Genomic DNA, 18,120 nt, shown 5'->3' on the forward strand with positions numbered 1-18,120 from the left:
AACGCTCTTTAAGATATGGGGGAGTAGACGGGTTGAAAAGAACGCTATAAAGAAGAGCGAGAATATGACTATTACGACGAAGCCGTATAGGGAGCCATTTGAGCTGGACACGGAAATTGGAAACGTGGTCAAATTTGCGTAGTCCAAATATAAACCTGATGCAAAGATTTTGCAAGCGCTCAAGTTTATTGAGCTGGTCCTCAGTGAGATCCAAATAACTTACGTCAGCATAGTCTAATATAGGATGAAGAAGTGATTGTGAAAGCGCAATTTTGGTGGCGAATGGCAAGAAGTTACGTAGTCGGCGAAGTGAACCCATTGAAGCAAACATCTTCCTGCTTACCTCGCTAATCTGAGGTTAGTTTATCTACATTACATTATGTAGTACAGTAGCGTAGCCTAGCGCATTAGAAACTACACTTGTAAATTAGATTCATTCAGTCGTATAGTCCCAAAAGTATATTTGTATATTTGATTCAATTATAACTTCCCTTCGAAAGCCAACGCGCGCAAGTTGAAAACGAAATAACTTCAGGTTAATTTCTCATCAAGTAATGAAACCAGAATTAGAGGAATTATGAGGGGCTAATAGGGCTCCGGGGAAATCAGTGGAGGGTTAAAGCTCGGTCACACCGTACTGACATAACATTTCTACACCTGTTTTATTTGTTTAATATGTTATAATTCAAAATTAATGAACGATCGATTTATGCGTTTGTAACACTCATAACATTATTAAACTTTAAACTAGTTTAAACGCGGTGTTTATCAGTGATAGCAAACACTCAAACAATTAATATATGAATAATCGATATGTACGTCCAACGCTGTTCGTCAGAGGCGAGTAAGTACCTTTATAAATTATACTATAAGTCCAACTTCATAAATAATCAACTAACTGAAATTTAGATTACGAACAGTCCGTAGCCCCGGGGCCCCGGGTGGTCTACGGGTTATGGCGTTAGCTAACACAGCTGAAGGTGCAGCTCGCAGGTGTGATTTTTGTGCTGGTCACTGGAGGCCTTACTCGTTTACGACTTTTTTTTTATTATAAAAATTCAACTGTATACAAGTGCGCGTCAGTTGTATAAATATTTGTCGGCACGTCTACTAGAAGCTTCTGGCGACCAGAGGGCTGGCCGGTGTTTCACACGGCGAATTAAGTATATGTGACGTTCCACGGGAAAAGGTACCTTATGAGGGTTTCTAGTTTCGGAGATATTAAATGTTTTGTAAAGAGGTGAAAAAATGCTCAATTTTTTTTTATTGTGTGATCTGAAACCTTAATGCGTAACGTTTGTTTACCTGTTTTTATTTTTGTTATAAGTTAGTTATAAGCCTAGTAATGTCGTCTCAGAGTTTAGTAGAAAAGGTACCTTATGGAAAAAAGATTGAAAATTCCCAAAAAAACTAGCCAATACGGGAAAAGAAGTTTGGTAGAGAACTGTATTAGCATTCTGCAAAACTAATTTGATAATTTCAGTTCTGGTTGGGGCGCCTCGCAAATATTATAACCGTACATAGACCGACATCACAAATCCAAGTAGACTGCTATTATACCAAAGTTACTCTCGTCAAGTCTTTCTTAACTAGAATAATCTTCATTTGGTTTGGTCGCATGCAGTAAATCAGCCATTGGTTTGCTGAAAAATGCCAATACCCGACGCAGTACCTTATGGAATATCTGAGGTCATTGAACCTCAATGCCGCTTATCTTCAATAGCAACCGAAATATATTATTGATAAGAAATAGACGATTTATACCATCTTAACCTCAAAATATTATTAGTTTATCCTAACTGTTCCATCATCATCATGCCTCATCATGTAACTTGACCACAAGGTACCTTTTCATTACATACAAATTATTGGTCTTTTTTAAGATTATTATGACGAAGAACTAATTAAATTGGGGGTAGTTTAATGTAAATTAATATTTTCTATTCATAAAAGATAAACTGTAATATGATTGATATTTTGTAGTGATGTATTATTAGATTTATTTCCATAAGGTACCTTTTCGTAAATGTATGGAGCAAATACTGTTATTGTTATGTAAGTTTAAAGTGGCATAAGGGGTTAAATATAGTATTTAGTTGGGGTTTTAGGATTTATTTCATTTGAATGACAGAATTTCTTTCATATGTGCTCAGAAAATTGATTGTGTGTCACATTAAAAGTAAAAATATTCAATTTTGTGATTTTATATGAAAAAGTCAGAAAATACATTTTCACCTCTAAATCGGTATTGTTTATTGCTTAAACTGTCTGTCAGTGTCGTTTTCTAATAGATAAAATTTAAATCTTGAGAGCTCATTGCAATCAATCGTGAAAATGAAATAAAACTTTATTTTCAAGAGATTGGTTAGTATACACATAAATCAGTCGATATCAAAAGTTTCTATTTGCATTACAGAACAAGTCGCAATATTTTTTTAATCTCAGATATATAAGGTATTATTATTTGTAGTCAACTATGTAACTTACTTCAGGAACATAGTTTTTTAGGCGGCTAAACTTAAAACTTCTCTATCGTAAAGTTGCTCATTTCACAACATTATTTTCAAAAAATCATATCTCTGTAACTACGCAACCTAGAAGGTTGATCTTTTGTGTTATCGATAGCTTATTTATTGTAGATTACTGGGGTATGCATAACTCCATACCCGCCATAAGGTACCTTTGACCGTGGGACGTCACATATAGCCATTCAGCGATTTCAGCGAGGAAACACGGCCAAACTTGCTTAGGCAACGGAACCTTGCCCGTTTTTTACTCAGTAAGAAAAACTGTACCTACACAAAGAAAAGTACCTATTACACAAAGAAAATTCACACTCGAGGGGTAACGAGGGACAGTTTCATGATAATACATTTGGCATTCGTCTATATGCAGGTAATATCATAACATATAACATCCCTCGTATATTCATAGCACTCACAGCTCTAATGCAAACAAGCGGTAACATGGTTAGCAACTTTGCATTTAATGTTTATTTTGAGCCGAGTTTGCATAGAATTAGCAGCACGGGACGGAATGAATTTATGATTCTATTACAGCGTTTTATGGAGTATTTTAGGTTTCATATTAATCATATTTATAAAGTAGCAGGAGCTATTACCAAGACAGTTTTAATAAGGTGCTAACTGCCGAAAATAGCATTGTAGTTAATGTTGTTATATTGACAGATCGATGTGGGAACGTCTCTATAGTAAATAAAATTGCACCAAAAATATGAATGTAAAATTTTTATTTTCTTTTACGGTTTCGCTAATAAAAGAAGTGAGAAGAGTATCTACTTCATTTACCACAAGCTACGGAACCACTTATTTTTCATGGAACACATTTGTTATAATTAAATTAAAACAAATTTGCACTTAATTAACACAACGAACTAACATCATTACATTCATTAACATAATAATACATATCTAGATAACGACGAAATGCACATGTTGAGTTGTAAAAGGACTTATAATTGCTCGAAAAAGGTTTTATTAGGCCCTTTTTGTAGGGTACATGCCAAAGTTTATCAAAGCAATATAAAAGCAGTATAGGTATTGGTTTGTATTTGCTCAATCGAGGGTAATGGCTTTTATGAGTAGAGGCATACGTTTCTGTACGGATAGAGAGAGTTTGAGGACTCTCGGTGGACCGTATAGTTTACGAATTGTTTAGTAAACAATTTGGATGATGGTATAATGTTTTTCTACATATTAATTGCGATGGTGTTTGAAAGATTTAGATCAGTTGCAAAACTCTATAATTTCAGAATGGCTTGAGACATGAGAATGGAATTCTGCGATTGACATACCAATCGCAGAATTCCATATTTATAACTTCTATTTGCGTTTTTTTTCCGGAAATTCAATTCCATATCTGGAACGAAATTTAGTACCAATAAGATAAGATAATGTGTACAAAGGGCCATTGAAATGTGATATCCCATGTTTGACTAAGTAATGGAAGTAGAAGAAACCAAGGATTCCTTGCCATTCCCACCTCAGCTGAAAAAAATACGGCCACAATATTTTGTACTACCTCTCGGCTCGGTAAACTAATCTCAAGAATTAGCGAGTCAAGTGCGAGTCGGACTCGCGTTCCATTTATTCCATATATTTTTTATGTGGAACGTGAATGAAATGTCTTTAAAAAACCCGTAGGGGTCTGATCAAAAACTAAGTAATTAAGTCCGACTCACGCTTGACTGGACATTTCTAATAGGTTTTCCTGTCATCTATAGGTAAAGAACTATTTTGTTTTTTTTTTTTTTAATTTTAGACAATAATTTCGGCGATAAAGGGGAGGGGGGGATGGCCGGAAAGACAGACAGACGCACGAGTGATCCTATAAGGGTTCAGGTTTTTTCCTTTTGAGGTACGGAACCCTAAAAACTACTGCCATGACCTTTTAATCCAGAGGGGAAGCTGGGCGTTATTCGTATTAGTTCAGTTTCCTCGCGTTGTTTTACTTCAGCGAAAAGCGTTTGTTAAATACCAAATGATATTTCGTACAGTCACGCTCCGTGGTTGTTGAGGGTTCCCCTATCTTTGGCATAATTTTTTTTGTAATAATTCTATTGTGCATAATAACTTTAGGCATAATATACTGTTAGCATAAACTCACTTGGTATGGATTGTTGCGCATACGTACTCTACGCATAATTTTTATTGATCGAAGTGTTTTTTGGCATAATATTAATGTCCGAATCGAGACCTGGTATCTGTTTCATTCCGCATAATTTTATTTGTAATAATTTATTTTTGCATAATTCGCCATTAAGCATAAAGTACTACAAGCATGAAATCTTATGGCATAGAAATGTTTTGCATACTTGCAAGAATCATAATTATACATATGTTGTAGGCCCAATATTTTTTCGCGAAAATTAATTCGCCGAATGTTTCGCAATTCGAGGTTATTATTTCTCATAATTTCATTTCGCCGAATAACAACAGTTTGTTTTCATGGGGTCGCAGTTCTAACCTAACCTAACCCACTTTTCTGGCAATAGTTCGTTTTCTTAGGGGTCGCAGTTCTAACCTAACCTAACCCACTTTTCTGGCAACAGTTTGTTTTCGTGGGGTCGCAGTTCTAACCTAACCTAACCCACTTTTCTGGCAACAGTTTGTTTTCGTGGGGTTGCAGTTCTAACCTAACCTAACCCACTTTTCTGGCAACAGTTTGTTTTCGTGGGGTCGCAGTTCTAACCTAACCTAACCCACTTTTCTGGCAACAGTTTGTTTTCGTGGGGTCGCAGTTCTAGTCGCAATTCTAACCTAACCTAACCCACTTTTCTGGCAACAGTTTGTTTTTGTGGGGTCACAGTTCTAACCTAACCTAACCCACTTTTCAGGCAACAATTTGTTTTCGTGGGGTCGCAGATCTAACTTAACCTAACCCATTTTTCTGGCAATAGTTTGTTTCCGTGGGGTCGCAGTTCTAACCTAACCTAACCCACTTTTCTGGAAACAGTTCGGGGTCGCAGTTCTAACCTAACCTAACCCACTCTTCTGGAAACAGTTTGTTTTTTATGGGGTCGCAGTTCTAACCTAACCTAACCCACTTTTCTGGCAACAGTTTGTTTTCGTGGGGTCGTAGTTCTAACCTAACCTAACCCACTTTTCTAGCAACAGTTTGTTTTCGTGGGGTCGCAGTTCTAACCTAACCTAACCCACTTTTCTGGCAACAGTTTGTTTTCGTGGGGTCGCAGTTCTAACCTAACCCACTTTTCTAGCAACAGTTTGTTTTCGTGGGGTCGCAGTTCTAACCTAACCTAACCCACTTTTCTGGCAACAGTTTGTTTTCGTGGGGTCGCAGTTCTAACCTAACCTAACCCACTTTTCTGGCAACAGTTTGTTTTCGTGGGGTCGCAGTTCTAACCTAACCTAACCCACTTTTCTGGCAACAGTTTGTTTTTGTGGGGTCACAGTTCTAACCTAACCTAACCCACTTTTCAGGCAACAGTTTGTTTTCGTGGGGTCGCAGATCTAACTTAACCTAACCCACTTTTCTGGCAATAGTTTGTTTCCGTGGGGTCGCAGTTCTAACCTAACCTAACCCACTTTTCTGGAAACAGTTTGTTTTCATGGGGTCGCAGTTCTAACCTAACCTAACCCACTTTTCTGGCAACAGTTTGTTTTCGTGGGGTCGTAGTTCTAACCTAACCTAACCCACTTTTCTAGCAACAGTTTGTTTTCGTGGGGTCGCAGTTCTAACCTAACCTAACCCACTTTTCTGGCAACAGTTTGTTTTCGTGGGGTCGCAGTTCTTACCTAACCCACTTTTCTGGCAACAGTTTGTTTTCGTGGGGTTGCAGTTCTAACCTAACCTAACCCACTTTTCCGCCAACAGTTTGTTTTTGTGGGGTCGCAGTTCTAACCTAACCTAACCCACTTTTCAGGCAACAGTTTGTTTTCGTGGGGTCGCAGATCTAACTTAACCTAACCCACTTTTCTTGCAATAGTTTGTTTCCGTGGGGTCGCAGTTCTAACCTAACCTAACCCACTTTTCTAGCAACAGTTTTTTTGTTGGGCCCCGCATCTGCTCCGGTGCTACGGGCATAGTAGCCCCTTCGCCCTCGCATAGCAAAGCGCAGGCGCTAATGCTATGTGCTCTGCGCTTTGCTACGGCGGGCGAGGGCTGCTCCCCCTCCGCGCCTCCGGCTTTTTACATACACTGTAGAGGTAGAACAGACAAGACCACGTGGATAGTGGGGTGCTCGGATTCGGATTTTTTTGTGAGCTAAAAATATGTATACATCCAAAATGCCAATAATATGTTCCCACAAGTTTCAAAAATACAATAACAATGTTTTTTTTACGAATTATTAATGTAAACAGAGCTTTTAGTTACGGCTCTGCGTTAATAAGTCAGTCAGCCACATATAAATATGTATAAATTAGACTTGGATTATACAATCTGACGCTTTCTTTAATTTTAACATTCGTCGAAAAACATTCTGCCAAATCTAGCTCATGACAGATGCGTTTTAGATCATACAAGTTATACGAAATAGAAAGAATCGAAATTCGTTTTCTGCGATGTAAATATTCGCCTAAATCCTATTATGCTAAACAGAGTATGCAAATCACATTTCGGGCATTCAAACAAACGCTAAATAAAATTATTCGTCTCAAAAGTCGACGAAAATAATAGTAGTCTATTTAAGATTCGGACTTGCAAACATTCGGCCTATTGCATATTATACAAACTTAAGCTTTCTGCAAATTTAACATTCGTCGAAAAACATTTCTGCCAAAAAGGTTATGCCAGATGCGTTTCGGGTCACGGAAGTTATGCCAAATAGACGGAACCCGGTTGTTTGAGCCATTTAGGGTTCTAGCTAAGCGAACAAGATATAATAAGTTACACGTGGCACTCAAGTTCCAAAAAACTCATTAATATGAGGGCCACTAACGCTTAGCGTACGAAGAGACAAAGGTGTTAAATTCCTTGCCTCCGTCTAACTCAGATCGTCAAGATCAAGCTACGTTTTCAAAGGACGAAGCCTAACCTAAATATAGTCAACCTTTACCGGTTCACTGGACCGTTATCAGATGAATAATTATCCTAGTTTAATATCTTTATGTAGATAACTATTCTAAAAATACGCGCGCCTCCACAAGTATTTTCAATACGAGTAAAAGTGTACGGAATAATAGTCCCAGTTAAAATCAACACATTTTTTTTATCAAAGACATATGTAACTATCTATTCTCTTTGTTTTAAATGGTGAAGAACAAAAAAACTATCGAAACTAAGTAATTACTTTTCGAATAGGTCATCATGTAACTTGTAGACAATAGCATATTGTTATGTTGAGTAACTGCAAAACACATATTTGTATATATTAGCTATTTAAACACGTTTGACACGTTTTCGTTTCAAGATAACTCCTTATCTATAATTTTTAGTTGGTATAAAACTACACAAAAAACGTTTAATATTAGAGTTATTTTTCAACGCCTAACAATACTAAATATTTACTGTATGTGATAATCTGATAATCATACTTGCAACTATAATGAAGCTTTAGCCTAGTGTTAAAGAGATTTAAACTTTATAACCACGATGCAAAGTCGCTATTACTTCAGCACGTCAGTGGCGAGCTCGAAACGTGGTCTGAATAGTGATTGTTAGCGTCACTCAAGGCATTGTGTTAGGACCAATACTATAAAGTTTTCCAGATCATAAAATGCTAGGATGAAAAGCAATAAAGACGTTTTATTATTAGACTAGACGATAGCTGGCTAAATTTGATAGGTTTCGATTCGATCGGCTCAGATCAGAGATACAGGCAGCAGTAGAAGTTGCTAAGCGGGCGAGGTGTTCAAAATGATCTTGACGGGACTTTATTGTTAAGAGAATAAGAGCGTGATTTTGCATGTCTGCTACGTCTAAAATATTAAGGGGAGAGTCCGACCGCTTCGACTTGATGGCGAAAACGACTACCTTTTTTATTCCTGACAACTACCTACGTTGTCGTAGCCATCGCCTCCTAGATAATGGAACCTTTCACACGACTGCACACCAGTACTCTCCAATTGTCCGTTCCCGGACACTCCTTAATATTTTTTTATCTTTTGCACCTGACTTGTTTGCCGACCAGAGTCATAAACTTTATAAAGAATTTTTACGTTTTTGCGAATCAACATAGGTAGCTTATTAATTACTGTCATATTTATCTTATAATTTTAATACTATCTATAATCTTTTTTATTACAGCGCATTGGCGCCCCTTAGCTGTAATGCTGTAAAATTTTATTTAAATAAATATCAAATATCAATATCAAGAGCGTGTCAAGGTAATTTTGAATACCTCGCCCGCTTAGTAACTTCTGCTGCTGACTGCACCTATAGACAAATGATATGACCATCTTATCTAGGGTTACCAGATTTGAATTCTTATTTATTGGGGCTATCAATAATTCGGGAAACAAATTTTTCCTGAATTGGATTTTTCAATTTAGGCGATATAACCAAATTCTAAATTCGGGACAACTGGTTACCATGGTTAGTTTAATTTATATATCTTATTATCACAAAGCATCATCATCATCATCATCTCAGCCATAAGACGTCCACTGCTGAACATAGGCCTCCCCCTTGGACCTCCATACGTGCCGTTGGAAGCGACCCGCATCCAGCGTCTTCCGGCGACCTTAACAAGATCGTCTGTCCATCTTGTGGGTGGACGTCCTACGCTGCGCTTGCTAGTCCGTGGTCTCCACTCGAGCACTTTTCGACCCCATCGGCCATCTTCTCTGCGTGCAATGTGGCCTGCCCATTGCCACTTCAGCTTGCTAATCCGGTGGGCTATGTCGGTGACTTTAGTTCGTCTACGGATCTCCTCATTTCTGATTCGATCACGTAGAGAAACTCCGAGCATAGCCCTCTCCATAGCTCGTGAGCGACTTTGAGTTTTGAGATGAGGCCGATAGTGAAAGTCCACGTTTCGGAGCCGTAAGTCATCACTGGTAACACACATTGATTAAAGACTTTCGTCTTGAGGCACTGAGGTATGTCGGACGAAAAGACATTACGTAGTTTCCCGAACGCTGCCCAACCGAGTTGGATTCGGCGGTTGACCTCTTTCTCGAAGTTGGACCTACCTAATTGGACTACTTGTCCTAGGTAGATGTACGAGTCAACAACTTCGAGTACCGAGTTCCCAACAGAGACTGGGATGGGCACAACATTGGCATTTGACATAAGTTTCGTCTTGTCCATGTTCATTTTCAAGCCCACCCGTTGTGAAACTCGGTTGAGGTCATCGAGCAGCATGCTGAGTTCCTCCATCGACTTTGCCATGACTACGATATCGTCGGCAAACCGAAGGTGAGTGATGTATTCGCCGTTGATGTTGATGCCAAGTCCTTCCCATTCCAGGACCTTGAAGGCGTCTTCCATTACGGCAGTAAACAGTTTCGGAGAGATAACGTCTCCCTGCCTTACGCCTCTTCGCAATGGAATCGCCCTCGTGCTCTGCTCCTGTACTCGGACCGACATGGTAGCGTTACTATACAAACACTTCAACACTTCGATGTACCGATAGTCAATATGGCATCGCTGAAGAGACTCAAGCACAAAGCATATTGTATGTTAATTAATTAATAATTAGAACCATACATAAAATAAAAAACAATCTTGGGAATACAAAAAGCTGCTAATTGTTTATATTTTGTGATAAAAAAGGACTCCAAGCGCCGTAGGGCTCTTGTCTGGAATGCATTAGGTACTACGTGCAATAATCCCACATACTCGTACAAATCCAAACTATGTTAAAAGTTTTATAAGCTTCTAAATGTTTTTTTACAAAAAAAAATATATTTTTCATACTGCTCAATTTAATACCAACAGTCTTTTGACAGCCACTTCCATGGCATACCACAAAAAGGTCGAAAACTTTAAAACTTCAACATTTATTTAACAAATAGGCCACAAGGGCACTTTTACACGTCAACGTTGAATTTACATACAAGCCATAATTAATAACAATACACCAACAATTTTATTTGTCGAATTTGTCGACGACGTGACGCGTAGGTATAGGAGCTATAATATCAAAGGCCTCCTCTAGCTCTTTCCATTGAGGTCTGTCGTGGGCCACTCTTCTCCAGTTCGGGCCCGCTGTGAGTTTGAGTTCATCCTCCCATCTTGTTCGAGGTCTCCTCTGGCTCCGTGTACAGCCTCTTGGGTACCAATCCGTTACAATCTTACTCCATTTATCCCGCCTGTCTCTCAGCATGTGGCCAGCCCATCTCCACTTCTGTTGGTCTATTTTGGTGAGTATGTCGGTCTTTTTTGTTTTTTGTCTTAGGTCTTCATTTCTCACTTTGTCCTTTCTTCGTGTCCCCGTCAGAAACGTCACATACCCGAAATAAAAACTTGTAAAAAAATGTTGTATTAACATAACATAACATCAATAACATACCAATGCTACTCATGAAAAAAACATTTTACTGTGGAATATTACAACTTTTTTTTTAAGTAATTACGAAAATTAACTTTTAATATACGTGGAATATTAGAACTGTATGACTCACCAACACAATAGGCACTGTCTTCAGTTTCGTCCACTGTATCCGGAAGGTAGCTTTGTTGCAGGAAGCTGACGTCAGTCGGAGCCATCCCGGCAACTCCAGCAAGTCTGTCAACAGATCCTCGTCGAGGGTCAGGTCTTGCAGCTCTCCGGAACCTCTGAGCGCGGATAGGGATATCTGCTCGGGTGATAGATTCTTTGTAAACCTGTAGAAAAAAATGACATTTTTAGTTAAGATTTTAATTTTTAACACATTCAGTCATAAAATCCTTTGAAAAATCGGACACAATTTTATTTGTCGAGCCATAAGAGCATGTCACATATTTTTGTGGCCTTTAAAGAGTAATATTATTGCAGGTGACTGTATCTAACACGTACATAAAACATATTTAAATTGAGTGAACATCTCATTTATAAAAAACCGGGCAAGTGCGAGTCGGACTCGCGCACGAAGGGTTCCGTACCATAATGCAAAAAAAAAACTAAAAAAAAAGCAAAAAAAAAACGGTCACCCATCCAAGTACTGACCACTCCCGACGTTGCTTAACTTTGGTCAAAAATCACGTTTGTTGTATGGGAGCCCCATTTAAATCTTTATTTTATTCTGTTTTTAGTATTTGTTGTTATAGCGGCAACAGAAATACATCATCTGTGAAAATTTCAACTGTCTAGCTATCACGGTTCGTGAGATACAGCCTGGTGACAGACGGACGGACGGACGGACGGACGGACAGCGAAGTCTTAGTAATAGGGTCCCGTTTTACCCTTTGGGTACGGAACCCTAAAAATAACAATTTTTCGAAATTTATACTGCTAAACTATGATAAGGCCTTAATTTATCAAACAAGCCTAAGAAACTTTAATTAAATTTGGTCTTCATTGTGAGTAATTCATAATCAGCTTTAAAACATTTCAATCAAATATGAAAAAAACTTGGCTAACATTCAAGGTATTTCCTTGTAAACAATGTTGCAGTCTGCACTATTATAAAAAACTGAAAAACATGCCCTTCCAAAAGCAACTTTGTTTGGCTGCAATAAAATAAGAATTACTCAGATGCTTTGCACTGAAGACTCGGCATAGCCAATCATGTGTGTTCAGTCAAGGTTACTTGATCTGAACATAATTGGTTGATTCATGTTATGCTCTTATTTCATAAATTGAAGTTGAATTACATGAATGAGTTGTACTTGTGGTATAATATGATGCACAAGGTTGGTTTGTGGTTTAATTGATACACAATGAAAATATTTATAAACATTTTCCTCAAAACACCTGAGAGGCATAAGTATGAGCAATTACATTAGTAAATTGAAAATCACATACAAAAAAATCTGTCTTATTAGAAACCCCTAATCAAAACTTGTGTAACAGAAAATCAACAAAAGAAATTGTAATAATGAGAATTTGTTTTTGTAAAATTATAATCTGAGTCTAAATATAATACAATGATGTTGTTTTTCAGGTATCATGACTAGTTGTTATTATTTTAAGTTTGGCAGACTATGGGATTCCCCACACCTATACTCGACATAATATACACAGGTATAATAACTCTTTTGTCTACTAAATTATAGGCTATCTTTACCTATTACAGAGCTTAAAATAGAACAGTAAAGCTTTAAACACATTTTCATAAACAACAGCATGAAACTACAGCATTCCTATCAGTGATACATTTTAATTCAATTATTACCAACGATGTTTAGCTTGTTTTAACAGTCAAATAAACATGTACATACCTTGAGAGATGTTTTAATAATTGGTTCTTTATTATAGTAACCATTTCTATAACTAAATTATAAACTTCTAACTAATCTCAAAGGATATTATCAAAAAATCATTATTGTAGAACAGAACCTGTACGACCTTTTCTTTTGTGTGAAATGTCAATGTCAAAAGCATTCAGGGGCGTTTTTTCACGACCAACTACCGGTCTTTTTCCAATTCATGTATTATCTCTAAACTTCTTATGCCTAAATTAATGTTAGAGATAAATATATTTTTAAGTGATTTCATAATTATACTTGGTCAAGCAGATCTTGTCAGTAAAAAAATGCGGCAAATTTGAAAAATGTAGGCGCGAAAGGATATCATCCCATAGAAAATTTGAATTTCGCGCCTTTTTCTACTGACAAGATTTGCTTGACCATCTATATTTGCTACCAAAAGTAGTAAAGTTACAGAAACTAGCTCGACATACTTCAAGATGTGAAGTTGTTGAAGGCAGTGTAACTTTGTAAGAAACAATAACGTGTAACGGAACGTTTCAGTAGCTGTCCTTTCATTCCTAAGAAACGGCGCGATTTTTGTTTGCTTGTTGTCAAGTGCAATTATTGATTTTTAGACTACAAACATTTACAAGATATTAATTGTAGTAAAACTGTAAAATCTGAGCTGGGGACCAAAATATACGATAGCGTCATACTGTCTGGCAGTTAATAGCCAAAAATTAGACCTGTAAGCTTCTTAAAACAAAATGTCGTGTCATGTTATTTAGTTGTCACATTTCGACGTATTCTACTCTTTTGTACTATTTAACTGATAATGTTTTGTGTTTCTCTAGTTCCTACACTCGTATATTTGTATCCAGTTGTTATTTAGAATAAACTTAGGTTGTGCTTATACAGTGGCAAGTTTGTATAGTTGGTGCATTATTTTTATGCAATTTAGTAACTACTAAGTAAGTAGCACTTCTTACTTCTTGTATTTTCTACTTATTTACAGTTTATCTAGGCCTCACAAATCGGGCTAAGGAATATGTAAACAAATGGTGAATTATCACTTTGGAAAAATCACTTATATGTAAATAAAAGTATGTAGTTGACACGAAGATTTTACCTTTATTTTTCTACAACTGTATTTAGTTTTTTTTTTCTTTTTAGCCACTGGCCAGTATTTGCACGCTTCCTAGAACAGCACAGATGGAGAAAAGCAAAACCTTTGTAGACACAGAGTACTCGTCCGGTGATTCTAAAATGATCAAATCCAAACAGAAGTGCACGGAAGAAAACAACAACGAGGTTGATGAGTTGACGAAGGATTTCTCGGAAATGGGTTGTATTGTGAACCCGGATAAGCAGCCATCTAACATTTGTGTCGAGACATGTGTATATGAGTCTTCCGGAGACGAGGCTAATGAGAATGAAGCAGATGGTTACTCAGATGAGTTTGAGGATGATAAGAGTGAGGATGAGGAGTTGAATTTGGAGCCGGAGTCTCCGAAGAGCAGTAATAGTAATGGGAATGAGTTGGCAATGAAGCTGACTAACAGCCGGTCCTCCATGTCCAGTAAGCCGCCGGCTACGGTGTCTGGTCGATCTACTAGTACTGGGTAAGTTTGTAAAGGGCTTATTCCTAAAGCTGTAAATGCCTAGGATAGTCAGTGTGATGTGTCTCTTTCTATAACACAAACAAGTGATAGACAAAAAGGATTAATAAAAAAAAATGTGATAATGAATATTTACTTTACAGTCTTTGTAAAGTTGAAATAATAGTATTATATTTAAATAAGAAATTAACTGGGTAGCTTTTCATAATCACTGCATACAGTGCTAACACATTCAGTTCAGACTTCTTGTTACTTTGGTATGTTGATTCAACAAATTATAAAAAAATATATTAAGATTGTAGGCTTATCCTCCTATATAAAATTAGAATTTAGTGCCTTTTTCTACTAACAAAGTTGTTTGACTGACTATATTATACTAGCGACCCGCCCCGGCTTCGCACGGGTTACACAAAACCTTAACAAAATATACACCTAAACCTTCCTCAAGAATTCCTCTTCTCTATTGATAGGTGAAAACCGCATGAAAATCCGTTCAGTAGTTTTCGAGTTTATCGCGAACATACACACAAACACTTTGTTTTATAAGGTGTTTTATAAGTATTTTACTTGGATTATGGAGTGTGTGTTAAAGTTATAGCATTTTAAATTTGGCCCTGGAATCTGCCTTAGAAGGTAAGATACAATGTACCTAAACTAAACCGTACCACCTTACCATTACAGCTCACAATTCATCCCAACAACCCGTCGGGTGAACATGTCCTTCACCAACGACCGTCTCCGCGAGATCGAGCGACACAACCACATCCTACTCAACAAAATACTAACGGCAAGAAACAGGACGAAGTCTTCCATACCGCCTTTTGAGCCGCCGAGGCGACCGCTGCCCCCTGCGGCTGTGCAGCGGAAACAGATGCAGAAGAAAATCGACCATGACAATTTGGTAAGAGTTTATTTTGTCAAATATTCATTACTATATTTAAATACATAGAAACTAGTCTTCCATACCGCCGGTTGAGTCATCAGAGAGGCCACTGCCCCCTGCGGCTGTGCAGAGGAAGCAAGTGTAGAAAAAAATCGACCGTAACAATATATGTACAGTCGCCATCAGATATATCGGAGCGGTCAAGGCGCTCACAAATATCTGAGCACGCCTCTATTGTCAAAGCGTTAGAGCGCGTATTCAGATATTGGGAACACATTGGCCGCTCCGATATATCTGATGGCGACTGTACATATATCGACCATGGGAATAGTTTATTTTGTTAAGCATTCCCTAAGTTTTCTAACGGATTCCCTAAGTGAAATTCTAGCATTAATCTCTGCAATTGTGTACATACGAAATAATTATTTTTTACATACTACTCGGGGCCTAGCCATGATAACAATCAGTGATAGAATACTCCAATCGAAATTTAAATAATGTATTACAAGTCACGTGATTTTTCGTAGGATCTATCATGCCGATACATTTCTCTTTTTGTTTGGCGTTTGTCGATGTTCGATTGTAATCTTCGCTAGCCCCTGCTATTAAATAGTAACGCCTAGTAGTTTTCTCTTAGCATCGAATTTATTTTATCGATCGCTAATAAAAAAATGTCAGGCGTTATTATTATGAAAATTGCGTTTGGTTAATCGAACTTAAACTGTTGCCTGTTGCGAGACATACTAACATTGAATAATTTTACGGTTTACGGCGAGTGACTTAACCTCTAGCCGCCCAGAGACCTATAAAAAGGTCTCCTGTTCCGTTCTAATTTGAACTTTGTTTTGACAAAATAAAGTTCATTTTGCTTGGCAAGGTTTGACGTATGGGCGGCTTAAGCGAGTCTAAACCGTAAAATTATTCAATTGCGTTTGGTTAGTTGGGTTAATATGATATTTCTATTACAGATTCTGCTGAAGAAGATCCAACGCGCCAAGTCTTCAGCGCTGGGCGCGCGCCGTTGATGGCGGCGCGGGCGCCTGCGCCCGGGGACTAGTGCCCGCCCGGACATTTACTCCATGTACACCCCGCTGCTAAACTGTATGGACACTTTAAGGATGAAATCGTTGTTCATGCAATTTTGCAGCTCGCTGTACATATTACTTTTACATTTATTATACTTACTTATTTTTACTACGCGTGTTTTATTTACGTTCCGATTCTATTCAAATTCTTTTGAAAATATGACGTTTATAATTGCACTTCTATACAATCGTTGAAAAGTTTACGCAGAGCTAGCTAAGGAGGACCCTTAGAAGACAGCTAACTCTGCACAGATTTATCTATGTTTTACAGTCTTCATTGTTCTAGATACAGACCCATCGCCTTTTGTTATCTGGCTCTAATTTCACCACGGTGACAGGTGTGACAATTGTAAAACATCACAGTTGCTGACGTCACAGGCATCCATGGGCTACGGTTACCGCTTACCATCGGGCGGGCCGTATACCTGTTTGCCACCATCATTGTTTTATTAAAAAAAACTTTATTATGTCGGAAAAAACAGATATTTCTCTTGCTAAGTTTATGACAATTGTCACAAGATACACTACAATTGTCACGAAATTCCGACATATAATAATTCATTACCTGTCAAGAATTACCTACAATTCTTCTAAATCTTGACAATTGTCAGAAACTTCGCAAAAGAAATATCTGTTTTTTTCCGATATAATAAAGTTTTTTTAATAATACAATGATGGTGGCAAACAGGAATACGGCCCGCCCGATGGTAAGCGGTAACCGTAGCCCATGGATGCCTGTGACGTCAGCAACAGTGATGTTTTACAATTGTCGCACCTGTCACCGTGGTGAAATTGGGGCCTGGTACAGAATACTTTTGGCGCGTTGGTTGATCCGCTACTTTTGATGCTTACTTTACCTACTTGGCGTAAATAATGCGTCCATATGTGGCAAACGAAACGCGAATGCATTTGTTTACTAAATAGCTCGCTAACATAACGCCCGCGTAGGTACTTACATTCATTTTTCACAACACCTAATCAGAAAATGAATTTTTCTTCCCTGCTAGGAGGGATCAAAGTGGCACATTTCTGTTCAAGGACATTTCATTGCCAGTATAAAATATTAATATAATTAACTATGAAAATCGTATGTACAGCCTGGCAAAAAAGAGTAGAAATTAAAAAGTGGCAACACTGTAGTGTCAACACTAAGATTTTTTTATTTTCATTTTTATACATCGCCATATTTACTTTTAGTCCAACGACGCATAAACCCTCATAGTTGATGTGAAAAGCAGTATGTGTCACACGGTATCAAAATGATTTCGTCTTGGGCGTTAACACTTGAATCCCTCATTACGCTCAGGATTCTACTTTAGAATCCATCGCTTCATTCAGGATTCAATGTACGCCCTTGACGGAAATATATCATTTTGATCCCTTGTAACACAAACTACTATAGTTTAAGTAGTCGCCATCACATATTATCGGAGCGTCCGAGGTGGTCAAAATATATGAACACGCGCTCTAACGCCTTGACAATAAAGGCGTGTTCAGATATTTGTGAGCGTCTCGGCCGCTCTGATATATCTGATGGCGACTGTACGATATGCCGATTATGGGAGGAATGAGCAACCGATTCGCAAATGGCGTGATACAGGGCGTGTGTGATAACTCTCTTATTTTATATTTTACATTTCATGGCACATTAAAGCCTTGCTAAAGGTAAAGTATAGGACGGTATTGAGTCCTATACTTTACTTTATTAGATAGCCCTTTGAAGGTTCGTTGGGTCGGAAGGAAGGACGCACAAAGCGTGTGATCTAGGGTCCTGATA

At 37.9% G+C, this 18,120-nt stretch overlaps 2 protein-coding genes across 3 annotated transcripts in view; one reads left to right on the forward strand and one right to left on the reverse strand.

Annotated features, from left to right (window-relative positions):
* LOC134794956 (bridge-like lipid transfer protein family member 3B) overlaps positions 1–12,994 on the reverse strand; it is a 56,501-nt gene extending 43,507 nt beyond the window's left edge. Inside the window, exons 1-2 of the mRNA XM_063766828.1 lie at positions 12,787–12,994; positions 11,049–11,250 (exon numbers count right to left, since the gene is read on the reverse strand). Coding sequence (XP_063622898.1) covers positions 11,049–11,250; positions 12,787–12,830 — 246 coding nt within the window. The 5' untranslated portion in view covers positions 12,831–12,994. The remainder of the gene's footprint in view (positions 1–11,048; positions 11,251–12,786) is intronic.
* A 366-nt stretch (positions 12,995–13,360) lies between these two features.
* Positions 13,361–16,453, forward strand: LOC134794934 (uncharacterized). Of its 2 annotated transcripts, none has more exons than XM_063766800.1 (4): positions 13,361–13,504; positions 13,930–14,378; positions 15,057–15,276; positions 16,227–16,453. In XM_063766800.1, exons 2-4 carry the CDS (start codon positions 13,969–13,971, stop codon positions 16,281–16,283), a joined length of 687 nt encoding a protein of 228 aa, XP_063622870.1. In that variant the 5' UTR covers positions 13,361–13,504; positions 13,930–13,968; the 3' UTR covers positions 16,284–16,453. The 2 variants fall into 2 exon arrangements, with proteins under 2 accessions (XP_063622870.1, XP_063622869.1); XM_063766799.1 differs by lacking the exon at positions 13,361–13,504 and adding an exon at positions 13,529–13,727.
* The last annotated feature ends 1,667 nt before the right edge of the window (positions 16,454–18,120 follow it).

Source organism: Cydia splendana, chromosome 11 (genome assembly GCF_910591565.1).
Source record: "Cydia splendana chromosome 11, ilCydSple1.2, whole genome shotgun sequence".
In the NCBI taxonomy this organism is placed as follows: domain Eukaryota; kingdom Metazoa; phylum Arthropoda; class Insecta; order Lepidoptera; family Tortricidae; genus Cydia; species Cydia splendana.